The sequence below is a fragment of the Hyposmocoma kahamanoa genome, unplaced genomic scaffold, assembly GCF_003589595.1.
Source record: "Hyposmocoma kahamanoa isolate Upper Pololo Valley unplaced genomic scaffold, ASM358959v1 67, whole genome shotgun sequence".
Classification (NCBI taxonomy): Eukaryota; Metazoa; Arthropoda; class Insecta; order Lepidoptera; family Cosmopterigidae; genus Hyposmocoma; species Hyposmocoma kahamanoa.
In genome coordinates, this window is record NW_020653855.1 from 7628155 (window position 1) to 7643135 (window position 14981).

Here is a 14981-nt window from a genome sequence, read left to right on the forward strand (position 1 = left end):
AAAATGCAATTTTTAATTATCACTCTTGATAAGGAGCAATTTTTTTTTAATTGTATATATATTTGATAGAAGATCTGTGGTGACATTCATTTACCAATAACGTTAGTAAAAATAACGATTAAGTGTAACGGTTAACGTCCTTCAGTGTTATTTTAGTCTATAAGTGTTTACTTTTTTTCATATCTGTCACAATTTAATATAAATAATTAAGTAAAAAACAATTAATAAAAGCCTGTAAGGAGACGTATGAATGTTGTGTTTGGTTTTTGGGAAACGTTAGAAATATAAAGTGTGAGTTGTGTTTTTGGACTGTGGCCACGATGTGAATATGTTAAAATTCACTATTTTATAGTCCAAAAGCAACTCGTCTCGTAATAATATTTTAAATAACTTGAAAATTAACGTCCTGCGTAATATTAAAAAAAGATGTGGCTGTATCTTTGTTAACACTAGCCAATATTTTTGACAATCCCCAAAATGCGCGCCAAATTTTATTTATCATGTAGATTTTTGACGTCATTTTTTTTAAAACGTAACTGATGGTGTTTTTTTGAAATGAATTTCAATGTATTATTTAAAGGTACCTGTAATAAAATATAAATCTTAGAATAGTAACTAAATACTAACTTCAATACTTACTACATTTTTTTAGCGAAATGTAGTAAGATCTGAATGGTTAAAAATGATACGATATTATGCAGAATCTCCTTCTTTTGCACTTGGTTAAAAACGCCATCTGTTACCATAGTTCATGCGCGTTAAGAATTCTTTAGAGAACTGATGAATTGCATAGGTTCAAGTTATAAACTTATTATCATTCAAAATATAAGTATTTATTCCATACGACGATTTTAGTTATTACACTACGTATTGTCAGTTTCTCTGACAAAAACGAGTAGGGATTGCTCTTTGTAAATAGATATTATTTAAAAAGACTAAACGAGGCATTCCTATGGATTTCGTCTATTCTTCATGATCTTGGAAGAAAATCGCTGGAAGTTAATCCAGTAGTTTTCTCTTTCTCGCACGTTCTAAAGTGATATGAGAGAAAGAGATACAATTCCAGCATAACATTATAAAAAACCCATTCGATATCTCTATAGAATTCTTACAAACTTGTGAACTACGAGATCGTCCAACTTATTTGCAATTGTGGTCAGTGTTGTCAACTAAAATAAATCGCTATACAGAAAGTTCAAAATCGCTTTACGCCGCTAAAACTGTATGTAATATAATATGAATCGACTTTCATGTCACTAAATATAAGATTCATATAATTGGCAAGACCTTTTTCGTCATAGCACAGACAAAAGACCAAATCTAAAATAAGAAATAGAGTAGCGCGTTCACAAATTCAGCTAAAATAAAGACATTGAGGTAATTAAAATAATTTCATTCATATTAATATAAAATAATTGAATGTCATGATATTCAATTAACTTAATATTCATTCGTTCAATTAAATCAGAGTTAAATGTTAAAAAAATAAACCTAATTAAATAGGCGCCAAAAAAGCCGATATTTTTTGTCGCCTAATCTAGTGACAAAGTCGCTAATTGGCAACACTGATTGTGGTGTCGCTAGTGTCTATGCAATTTCGCTAGTGACCATAGTAACTGACTCTTTATTTGACGTTTTTAAACGTTTTAATGTTAGTTACTTCTGTCATTGCCTTGTCTCACCTAACTACCATATCTAGAAGTTAGTAAATTTTTACTTCATTTCTTGAACTATCCAATAGTTCAAGATACTGAACAGTGGAATGTCGGTAATTTATGTCATACGGTAATTAGCTTAAAGAGAGACAAAATTGCAAAAACATGTTGGTCGATCTGTAAAAGAAAAAAGCTTCGTCTCTTAGCTAACTTCATGTAGATGTAAATTTTTTTATTTAATGTTCAAAATTGTATTGCCATCATGGAAAGACTAATGTTATATTGTTTATTTGATATTATAATTATTATTCCAGTATTTTTTTGTTTTATTTTTTTACGTTATGATTTTAAAGCACGTTTTTTTTTTACTGAATTATTTCACGTTCCGATTGGGTTAAGTCTTCGCACTACTACTTCGGTAGTTCCCAAATACCAGAACAATAATAAAAATATGTCGTAGTAAGGAATCTAATAGTGATTTTGGATTTTACATGAATTATGAATGCGCGTTTACCACCTTTGCCATCAAAACAAGGAAAAAATACATGAAGAGGCTGTGTGGTAGAAATTTTGCCTACCTAAATAAATGGACAAAAAAAAACCAATTAGTAAGGCGATTAACACACAGCACTGCACTGGGACGCGTAATCACGCGCGCGGTAGCGGAGACGCAGATCTGCGTCAACGCGCGGTTTAATCTGCGTGGGGGCAGCGGTCTAGCGATCCCGCGCCACTCAAAGTACTCGCTTCGTAGTTGATCGCCGTAGTGATCGCACATGTAGCTGAGATCCTTCTTTGACAAGAATGGTTTATAATACGGAACTCATTCAGGACGCTGCAGTTATACTGTCGATTGTTTTTGTTTACTCTAATAAAAAGACACCGAAGATAACAAACTTCATTACAAAGATTTAAGAAAATGTGAAGATAAATTTTTCAAGTACACACGAATGTCAACTGAATCCTTTGATTGTATGTTAGGGAACATCCGAACGACAATTACTGGAATAGACACAAATTGATTAAAAATCTGCGCGGTAGTGCGGAGCGCAGTGTGCCATACCCTGCGGCTCGCCGCACCCCTCCGGTAAAACCGGAGAAGCGTCGTCAGTGTGTTCGACGGCGCGTGTTTTCCATACAAACTGAGGTACTTCAGTACAACGTTAAAAAACACAGCCGTCGCGGGGCGCGGTGCAGTTTGTTAATCGCCTAAACTGTAATGCGCGAATTTCAAAACTGTTTAAAAAATTAAGAATAGCGCCATCTGGCCTATGATTTATGTATGAAAAGACATAAATCATAGGCATATAAAAATAATTACAAGATTCTTTTTTTATGATACTGGATATCGGGAGACGGGGCGAACTCAATGAGTACTTAGAACGTTAAATCTCAAAGATCTGAGAGCGGTTATTCAGGCGCTAAGGAAGTAAAATAATTTGCTTCTCGGCGAACCTAGTGAAGGTTAAATAGTGCAAAATAGCTGCGCTTGTATTGATTTTCAAGTTAACTTTGATTGGGTTGTATATTAAAAAGAAAAATTGTTGTTTCATACTTTGGTAGATTGGGTCCTTTCTTTACTGTAGTACCTTTAGATTGTTCCATAGATGGTACAGGTATGTAAAATGTACATTTTGTGTGGAAGAGCAACTGCTTTTTTGTAGTTTGCGTTATGGTTGAGTCAATATTTGGGTAGTAACAAATCGGTGCCTTACTTTCTCAAACTCGTATGTTATAAAAAGTTTTTACTCAGGAGATGGCAAAACTTCCATTTTTTTGAATTAAATATAAGTGCGCATTTCACCTCCATCTCACCTGATGGAAAGTAATGATGAAGTCGACCATGCATCATGCACACCTAAATAATGCCTATTCACTCTAGCCTTGAAAAGGCGCATTCAGGGAATTCCACCCCCTAACCGCTCGCCATATAAATGTGGAAGCGTATTTGTTTTAAATAACAATTTGGATATTTGTTTTAAAATTTATTTTATTTTAAATCTCTTATCAAGGGTGTCAATTGGGATGCTTTACTTTAAGAATAGGTTTAAAACCAGTGAGTGTATATGTAGGAAATGTGATGTAAAAAATGAGCTTGCAAAATACGAGTTTGAGAAAGTAAGCCGACGAAATAATAGATGGCAGCACAATTAGTTTATAGTCCAGTGTAAAAAGCTATATCAGAACAAAACGAAGGAATTGTAAAAGAATTTAGAAACGCATGCACTCAAAGATTTTTGAGATTTTTTATTTGCAGTGACTTTTTATAACTTAAGTAGTGTTCTATGAATCCTTCGCCTCTGATATACGAGAGTGTTAAGTTTTCTTATGAATAGTAATGATTCTAAATTCGGCACTGTAAAATATAATACTGCACGATAATTATCGCCAGGATTTAATTAAAAAATGCCATTTTAAGTAGAAATGTTAGGCCGCCATTTTGATTCTTGCTACAAATTTGTACCTTATTTTGGCGGAATTCGATTGTGCAGTTCAATTTGGCAAGTCGAACATTAATTATGGAAAATATATTGGATAAAACAGACTTTGGATGTTTCATTTCGAGGACCTCTATTGATACGGAAGAAGTTGTGGGTTTCATTCCTAGGGATCTACTCCTGTTCCCTGTCCGACATCCGTGTGAAATAATTGCTATCAAATAAGTAATACTTGACTAAATCAAAAGGTAATGTCAAGTATGAGGTTCAACTCATACTGGCGTAGAGTCGCAGCGTCGCGTCGCGTCCTGGGGGCCCAAGCAGCACACCCATATCTAAGTATATACTATAAGATATCTAATAGAATTTTATTCGATTGAATATTTTAAGGGTTCAAATTCCCTCAAGATATCTCGAAGAAGGTTTCTAGATAATTTAAAGTAAAAGTGGGCACAACTTTATTAGTAAATCACAAGAGTGCTTTGAGAAACTATCTGTAGGTAGTGTTAAGAGTGATTCTTATCTTTTTTCTCAAGTAACCCTTCTAGAATGCTACAAGACCATTTGTAGAATGTAGACAGTTTTTATTTAATCTTGTAGACAGTTTTTAAATAATTGATAGTCGCTCGCTAAATTTTAAATATTTATGTAAATAAAATAAAAAATAAATTTTTCTCGGCTACTTCATAATCATTCTTTAAAAATAAAAATGGCGATAAGAATTTAAAGCTTTTTTTCAAAACACTGTTGGGAGCATTTTGTCTATAGCTTTATCTATAGAAAAACTTTAGAACACGAAAAGATTATTTTTACTTGCTTAAGTGTAGTTGATCTTGTAGAAGAATATTCCTCCTGTGAAGTTTTTATGATTGTCTACAAAACGCGTGAGCGTATTATGCAATAAAAAACTTTTCAAAACACTAGGTCGAAAAAACAATTGAAAAAATCCAATTTGTCGCAAAAAAACCTTATTCTGTATAATTATATGGAATGTGTTATAATATGACTAGAAAGGTGGAAGGAATATTTTAATGACATCCCTAAATTATGTTGGAAGAAATAAAAGTTTCATTACAAAATTGAGGTTATTTTTTCACGCCAACCACATTTCACACAATGATTTCACTGTATTCTATTGATAGACGGCACAATACACGTACACATACACAACAAGTACAGTAGTTTGCGCGCTCATTTCAATTGTTTATATCATTTCACAACACGGAATTACTTCACAATGTTTATTTATTTGTCAACAAACAAATGCCATGACCGGCCCGAGCGCGAATTACGAGTATTGTATCCAGCGTTGCCAATTCGTAGGGAATTCCCCAAATTGTGGGGAGTTTCAATTAGATTGGCGATTTTGTGGGGATTGGCGCTATGTGAGGAAAATGTGGGGATTCTAATATTTTATCATTTTGTTTAATCTATCAATTGCTGATGCATCGCTAGTTTGATCGTTACTGTTAGAAACACTGTGATGGACTATATTGACGTGTTATTCAACATCGCACATCCCTCGTATTATTAACAAGCAGCTTAAATAGAATTATTATTAGAGCACTTGGTTCTGAATTGTAAAGTTACCAGTCGTGCATATTGAGTTCGCGATTCTTTCTCCCGCTTAGGACGGTCCCCGGTATGAAGCAAAACGAAATCAGCTATTGATAAACAAAGCCGAGCAGTTGGTACTTCCACACCACAACTTACCACTCGTCAACTTTAAATATTAAATATAGGTCGCAGCTCGTTGATTATTTCTAACGTTAACATAGTGTCACCAAATGCACAACAAATAATCAATTTACTTAATTTTGTAAGGCAAAGAAAAATGATTTTTTGTACAGACTGATTACATATTAATGTTGAATATAATTAATATTACAATTAATATAACTGCCTCAGTGGCCGAACGGTTACCATGCCTGTTACTGCCATGCAGAGGTCCCAGGTTCGATTCCCGGGTCGGGAGAAATATTTGTATGGCCTACATTTATTTCTCTCATGAGTTTGGATGTAATTTGTAGTTGTCTACGTGTGTGTCCATGGCACCCGCGACACAGGGTTTCCCTAGTGCGGGGCTAGGTTGAGTGTGTACGTTATTATTATTATATAATATTATTATATATAATATATAAGTTTCATATTGAGTGGATGTACCCAGCTTCTTTTTCTAACATCGTCTTCTAATGCTTCATAAATGCATACTATTTTTAATGGATCCATTACACTATTACGACACAAACACTCCGTATAAATGCTTAAAAGCAATTGAATAAAAATTGGTTGAGCGCAAACTGCGCAACTCAAAAAGCGCAATTCACAACTCACAAAATTACGCTCGTCTGGCCACACCCTAATAGTTTCATTCCCTTTGGTTTACACATACATACAAATTATTATAATAGTATAATAATACATAAAATAAATAAAATGTGGAGGAGACCTCTATCTATGTATACCCTACTGCTAAGCATAGGTCTCCCATATTGTCTAATCGATACATCAGTTTTCCGACAATACAAAGGCATTGTCGCAAGTCAATTGTTACGCGATATTTTCAGGGCCATTTTGTACAGTTGCCAACAGAAGTGATTTAACAAACTTCGATTCTTGGTAGCTCGGCGATGGACACTAGGCGTTCACTTGTACAAGTTTTTAGTTTTAATTCTCTGTTAGATCAAATCAATGTAAGGCAGTGAGCATTTCTTAATTAATGCAAATTTGAGCCTTTTGTTCATGTAGCAGCATTCCAAATCATTCATCCTGTCTAGTAATAGGTAAGGCATCTTCTAGACGAACGTCACATACCCGTGAGTTACTTTTAATTCCAGAAAGTGATGTTGTGGTTAGTTAAAAAAAATTTTAAATATGAAGAAAAAGAATTATCCAAACGCAGTCACAAATAGCTACATATTCCCTTCATAATGAAGACCAGTGTCTACTAATAGTATAGAGTAAGTGGATATTGAACTACTTTGTAAAATTCAAGCTTCGGGCCCATCCCAGCCCATCGCCATTTCAGATGATCTGATAAAATATAATATAGTATTATAATATAATGTGAGAGGAAATATAGCGTAGAAGTTTTGTTGATACCTATACGTCAAGATTTATTGTAACCGTGGGAAGAAAATTCGACATTGCCGTGTGTACGTTTTTATCTCAATTGTCTATACCTAGGTATTGCACATTCCTATCTCTCCCTTCGTCTAGATTAATAGTGTTTAATTTATTGTCTATATTTTCTAGAACTTTTTAGTTTTTTAAATGGAAGTTAAGGAGTTTTGGGTTTGCCTCGCCATTGTTATTTTGAGATGTGAGTATACAATTTATATTACGAAGCTATAAACAGAGTGTGACATTGAATTCCAAATTAAAAATCTACATCAGAAACCTAACATATGTGATGATAAAAATATAACAAAACCACAAGCAAACCCACATGTTGAAAATGAAAACCTAAACCTACAAAATAAAATCGAAGAATTATATAATAAAATTAACGAAGAGAAATATTGCAAAAAAATAGTACTTTATGGACTTAACGAATATGAAAATGAAACAGAACAAAACTTAATAGAACAATTGAATAACTTATTTTATGACACACTTGATATTGACTTAAATGGATATATTTATTTATTTATTTATTTATTTATTTATTTATAGGAAAACCAACAGCTACAGACACAGAATAACAATTTAAATAGTAATAGAAAGCCAATTACAGGTTCCCACTAATAAAATGAATATAGAAAAAGTAAAATGATTAGGAAGAAATAATTATAAAAGACCTATAGAAATAGAACTAATAAGCAAAAGAATGACTGAATATATCTTATCCAATTTAATTTGGTTTAAAAATACCGGAATATACATATCTAAATTTCTGACGAAAGAACAACAACAAGAAAGACAAACACTAATGAAACTCTTAAAAACAGCTAGAGAAAACAAACAGTATGCAGTTATAAGAGATAATAAGCTGTATATAGATGGACAATTATACACTGATACACAAGTAAATAAAAACATGAATATCACAAGCAGTGACCGCACGAAACATTCTCATACCAGAACAGCTGAACAAAGAATCAATCAACAACACCAACAAACATCAAATAAAAGTAGTAAGCCCTTTCGTAAATAGCATTGCATTGTTATATCAGAATATCAGGAGCTTAAACAACAAAATATCGCTATTAGAGCAGGTACTAGAAGAAGAAAAAATTGATATTTGTTGTTTATCGGAAACATGGCACACCGACGCGAATATTAATAATTGCATAAGTGACGGATACAAATTGTCAGCGCATTTTAACCGTAAGAACTATAGAGGTGGTGGTGTATGTATATTAACAAAAGACAAACTAAAATGTAAGGAAAGAAAAGATATAGCAGATTTATCGGTGGAATATATTCTCGAGTTATGTGGATTGGAAATAGAATGCCAAAATACTTTAATTATATGTCTGTATTGGAACGAACGTGAACCAAAACTTTTCTATGAAACTCTTTTACGTTTACTTGAACAATTAAAAAAAGACAAATGTCAAAATACAGTAATAGGAGGAGACTTTAACATTAACATGCTTGAAAACTCAAAAAATTCTATTGAACTAAAAAACACTATGATTAGTTACAACTTTCACCAAAAAATTTGTGGATCAACACGAACAACAAGAAACTCAAATACATGCATAGATTTAATTTTTGTAAATTTTAAAGACATTACCACAGAAGTGAAAGACTTAGGACTATCGGATCATAAAGGAATTGTTGTAAAACAGAACAGAACAAAATATAAACATGACTACCAAACGAATATTCTCCAATCAAAATATTAATAAATTTAAACAAAAACTACAAGACATTAACTGGAACGCGCTCTTCACGGGACAAAATGACATAAATACAAACTATACTATGTTTAGTAACATTCTATATAATCTGCTCTGCACATATATACCTCTAAAAACTATAAAAATGAAAGCTCAAAATAAAAGAATTCATTGGTTAACAAAAGGTCTAAAAAATTCATGTAAACATAAAAGAATATTACGTACATTAATAAACTACACAAATAATGCCAGTTTAAAAACATATTATAAAAAATATAAAAAAATATTAAACATATCAATCAATCTGTCAAAGAAATTTAACAACATGAAACTAATGAAAAAATCAGAAAACAAAACAAAGACTATGTGGCAAATAATAAACAGTAACACAAAGAATTTAAATAAAAAACGACATGAGAATATCATCCTAAATATAAATGGCCAAGTAATTGATTCCCCTATGAAAGTGGCAAATAAATTCAATAATTTTTTCGCTATGATAGGACAGAATACAATAATTAATAGAACCACAAACCCATACAAACATACACCGAACTCAGAAGATATATATCCCAACTCATCTATTGTAAATAGTATTTACCTACGACCAGCTGATGAATCTGAGGTTTTTAGACTTATAAGGAATTTAAAAAACAAACAAAGCCACGGAATTGATGAAATACCCGCAGTATTAATAAAAAAATGCGCAAACGAACTATACTACCCTCTAACGACACTAATCAACCAATCGTTTACGGAAGGTACATTCCCAGACCAATTAAAAATTTCAATTATAAAACCTATACATAAAAAAGGGGACAAAACTGACCCTAGTATGTATCGACCCATAGCTCTTTTACCGGTAATTTCTAAAATTTTCGAAAAAGCAATGTCTAATAGATTAAATGAATTTTATGAAAAATATAATATACTACACCCAAACCAACATGCATTTACACGAAACAAATCTACAACATTAGCTGTATACAAATACATACAAGAGGCATTAACATATATAAATAAAAAGGATTACGCAGTAGGCATTTTACTGGATATGACGAAGGCGTATGATAAAGTTCGCTATGACATTCTCCTAAAAAAACTTTATGACAGTGGTGTTCGAGGTGGTGCCTTTAGATGGTTATACTCCTACTTAGAAAATAGAATACAGTACGTACAAGTCGAGAGTCAAAACACAAATACGGGAGAAACAATTACATATAGATCAGATAAAATTTATATAAACTCATCGATTCCCCAGGGTAGTGTACTGGGATGTATTCTATTCATATTATATATAAATGACTTACCTAAACAGATACACACATCATGTACTTTATTTGCAGACGACATTTCTCTCCTCTTCAAGTATAACAAAAACGACAAAAACTTCCAGGTAAACTTTGAACAGACATTTAACAACGTAACGAACTGGCTTAATAAACATAACTTAGAAATAAATTATAATAAGACGAAAATTATAGAATTTAGACCACGACAAAAATCAGAATTAGGATTAAATCTATGTGCAAATGGTAAAAATATAGAGAAAGTAACAAAATATAATTTCTTAGGAATAGAAATTGACTCGCATATTGATTGGAAATCACATATAGAAAAAATTAAAATGAAAATGTCTCAATTCACCTTCGCTTTATACAAACTTAAATGTGTCACAAATGTAAAAACAGCATTATCAGCTTACTACGCGTATGCGTTTGCATGGTTAAACTACGGCTTGATACTGTGGGGGAACAGTACCCAGGTAAATGACCTCCTAATCTTACAAAAAAAATGTATACGTCTCATAATGAACATTAAACAGACGGAATCTTGTAGACCACATTTAAAAAAATTAAAAATACTAACCCTGCCCTCTATGTACATATTAGAAATTGCTAAATTTATTAGGAAAAACCGGGAATTATTTATTAATGCCGTACCCACTTCACTAAGACCCTCTAGATTTAAGAATACATTAAGCCTTCCGCAATGTACGCTTAGCATGTATCAGAATAGTCCATACTATAATGCTATAAAAATCCACAATAAACTACCCGAGCACATTAGAAGTGAAACTAATTATAGAATTTTCAATAACAAATTAAAAATATTGTTAATTGACAAACGTTATTATAATTTAAATGAATTTTATAATGACAAATTAATGTAATTTTGTAATTAAACTAAAATGTTATGATATTTTATGTATTTGACGAAGACCAATGATAAATACTGACATGTAATTTTAATCATGTAATTTTAAGTTATTATTTTGTTTTATATAAAATAGGGACCAAATGCCATACCCCCGCGGGGTGTCATAGCAATAAGATTTTTAATGGAAATATATTGTTGTGACTTGCATTTAAATAAATAAATAAATATTATTTTTTTATTGTTTTATAGAATCAGTATTTCTCAATAATTTATAAAAACTAAATAATAATAATAATTCCTAGCTTTGGTATTTTTTTGATTCTTTTTTTGTTCAAAAGAGGATACCTCAGTATTGATCCCATTTAAATTTCACGAAAACATTCCGCCCCTAAAGGTGTCCGTTTTTTTATTGTAAAAAAGTTATTGATACCCAGTGACGGGTCGAAAAAGTCATGCGCCTGTTGGTAAGCGACACGCCTATCCATAGCAGTTGCAGTGCCTCTCAGAACTGTAAATTGCGAAGATCTGAGGGGAACTGTCACTGCGCCCGTCACCCTGAGACAATATTGACAAATCCTATGTGAGTGTAGTTTCACCACCCTTCAAAACCGGAACGCAGTAATACTGCTTGGCGGTAGAAGTAGGTAAGGTAACAGTACTTCCCTGGACGAACACTTTCATAAGTTTCTCTACTGCGGCCTGTCTGGCCAGACCAATTGGCGGTTAATCTCAAGTGTCAATTAGATCAACAAAATATATATTATTATAATCGAGTGGCCGGATCGTTTCTGTGATAAATATTATATATGGCTACATTTATTTCTCCCGTGAGTTTGAGTGTAGTTTGTGGTTGTCTATTTGTGCGTCCATTTGACTAAAATAATTTCAATAATCACTTAATCACACAAAATAAAGCAAGATAAAAAGTAAATTCAGAACGCATCCGAAGATAAACTTCTTCTTTCAATCAGAAAAACTGATGTTTAGTTCTGAACTCACAAATAAATGGACGACGGGTCTAATACAAAAACCACGAAAAAAATGTCCCAAGTCAACCTATTTAAACGTAGTGACATGTAAAGGAATATGAAAAAGCTAAAACGTTGAATTTAAATTGTAATGTCACCGCAGTACTGTCTAATTTTGCTTGCTCCGCTGTCAGTCGAACAAACGAAGACTAGAGCGTGAATGACGCTCTGTATACGATTTTAACGCCCTATAAGTTCGGACACTTTTTAGCGCGGACCCGACGTCCATATAGTTGTAAGTCAATGTAGTACCCAATCAATGTGATTGTCTGAGTACAAGTTGTAAAACCAGTGACTGACTGAGATCTGAGTCCAACAATTTACTACCTTTTCCGGTTGCAGGTATTTCTTGCGAATGTATACTCCTGATAGTACCAGAAGATGTCTCGACGGGTCTGGCAGCTGTATATGGCTTCTCACCGAGGTTTATTAAGGGTTTGTAGTTTACGACAACTCCACAATAGTCGGCCTATTCCACTTAGTCGCCATTGATTATTTTATGACTTCTGTTCTAGAGAACGTGCCAGTCTTAACTATAATTGTCACGCAATTTACAGTAAAAACGATTTTTAATACTATTATTACATTAAAAGTTCTACGTTAAAAATTTTTTTTATATTATAATAAAAATTAGAAATAATTAATTAATAAAAATGGAAGTAAATTAATTTGCTTCTCCGCGAACCCAGGAAGGTTAAATTGTGCAAATTAGCTGCGTTTGTGTTGAATATTTTTTCATTCGTTAATTATACCACCCTCCCTCCGCGTAAGAGCCGATCTTCGGCGTCGAACAGTCAACTGCCCCTGAGGATGCCTCGTGGAGAGGCGAAACACGTGTCGGGTATACTTTTGGTGATGGTTTGTGACTATAGTTGCGCTTGTGTTATTTATTTTATTAATTTTATGCGGAGGGAGGGTGGGATAATTAACTGAATGAAATTAACATGGACTTCTGCAAAGTAACGCCTGCATCTATTAATTACATAATTAATTAAGTTCTTATGGTATTTCTCAGTGTATTCTGTTGCTATCTAGTTAAATTATTTTACAAATTTTAATTTGTTTTGAATTTGTTGTTTTGAAATGGCCGTCAATAGTTATAATTGTTTTGTTTACAATGTAGAACACCCAAGTCAAATAAGTAAAAATGTGTTGTCAACACAATGTTAATGCGGCTAATAAATAAATACGTTAACCATCGATGGACACACGACCACAAATTACACCCAAAATAATTGAATATGAAAGAAATAATTGTAGGCCATACAAATATTTCTCCCGCCTCGGGAATCGAACCCGCGACCTCAGCGTGGCAGATCAGCCTGGTAACTAATAACACGTATCACAACTTTCCTACGATAAACAATCCAAAATCTTGCCTTTAAAAAAATGACAGTTAATAACATGCAACCAAATTAAAGAGTACAGCAGTAACACCACGTATGAAACTCATTACTAAATATTGTACTTGACCGGTTAACCAAGTGACAGCAGAAGTTTTTTTAATTTTAGTTAATTACCCACCAAAACCTATAGAGACGTACATAAACAGACGTACAGGAAAGGAATAAATGTACGTAGTGGGTTGAAGTTACCTTCGTGTACGTTGATGTACATGATACAAGTAATGCCATCTATTGGGTAGCTTTAGGCACTAAAAACAAATCCGTAGCAGTGGCGTTCCACAACAATGTGTTGCTATGTAGTGGTACGTACACATGGAATATAACTAGAAATAGAGTCGAAATGTCAAAACTATTCTGTCAAATCATTACGGTGACAACTGCGCTCCGATTCGCTAGCTCACAATCGCAACAATTGACGGGTGCCGTCAATTGTTTCACTACAAATCGACCAGTTTAACTAGAGCTTTGCTACAATGGACGACAATTGAAAAATTACATATTTAATTACCGATGAAATGTGATTTCATTTGTTTTGTAATTAGATGTTTTGCTGTTTTTCCCACTCCACCGAATGGAACAGCCCCCATAGTTAGAGATATTATCTTTATTACAATAAATACAGAATATTTTTGGAATATACGGAGACGTACACACAGGTCAGTTGTTGGCGCTGTACTATTTAAGTTTTCTAATTTGTGATTTCAGCGCAAACGAAAATTGATATTTAAAACTGACACAGGGCCCATTTACCTTATGAGTTGCTAGTGTTGGATGACCCTTATTTCGTGTCTATTTCTGGTTATGTACTCGATGTATCGATACCTCCAATGACTGTCCATAATTTTTGGACCTTCATTCATAAAAACAGAAGTTTTTATTTTGTTTTTTGTTCCTTTTTTTTCGAATTTTATTTCTTGTTTTTTATTTTTTCACAAAATTCGGGGAACGTAATATTAGTAAATAGATATGGCTGTTTACAAAAATAAGGAAAAATTACCAAAAATAAAGATGGCGTAGTGCTCATTGTAAGTACAACTACTTATTTAATTTATAATTGTGTTCATGCAACAGGAAACGATCATCGCGTTGGATTCGGATTCCAATTTGGTAACCATGCCGATTTTCAAGTGCTGTACGAATTCGGCCCACAAGTATACACGAAGCCCTTGAAGCCAATCAGTAAGTAAAATTACAAAGACACAACAGTATAGAATCTACATTATGTTCCAAGGGTGGTAAGTAGGCAATTGAGAACAGAGGGACAGATTCAATAGTAGGTACTAAGAAATTACTACGAGAGTTTGAAGACTGAGGGTTTTAATGACTCGGGGTTTGTGGTTTTTATCGCCCGTGCTACATACAATGTTATGCTATGTACACTAATTTATTTCTTGCATGAATAAATATCGCTTCACAACACAACATTTACGGATTTTGCAATTTTGTT

At 33.0% G+C, this 14981-nt stretch overlaps 1 protein-coding gene across 1 annotated transcript; it reads left to right on the forward strand.

The window, feature by feature from the left end:
* Nucleotides 1-7296: 7296 nt before the first annotated feature.
* On the forward strand, nt 7297-14721 carry LOC113232264. The gene is made up of 3 exons (XM_026466934.1): nt 7297-7415; nt 12471-12563; nt 14606-14721. The coding sequence occupies exons 1-3, from the start codon at nt 7367-7369 to the stop codon at nt 14719-14721; spliced, it is 258 nt and encodes an 85-aa protein (XP_026322719.1). The 5' UTR covers nt 7297-7366.
* Nucleotides 14722-14981: the final 260 nt, after the last annotated feature.

Bases quoted from the DNA above. Each gene is read 5' to 3' on its own strand.
- LOC113232264 (XM_026466934.1), top strand. From the start codon at position 7,367: ATGGAAGTTAAGGAGTTTTGGGTTTGCCTCGCCATTGTTATTTTGAGA. The intron at 7,416-12,470 runs GTGAGTATACAA...TTCCGGTTGCAG, and splicing joins CGCCATTGTTATTTTGAGAT to GTATTTCTTGCGAATGTATA. The intron at 12,564-14,605 runs GTTTGTAGTTTA...TTCATGCAACAG, and splicing joins CTCACCGAGGTTTATTAAGG to GAAACGATCATCGCGTTGGA.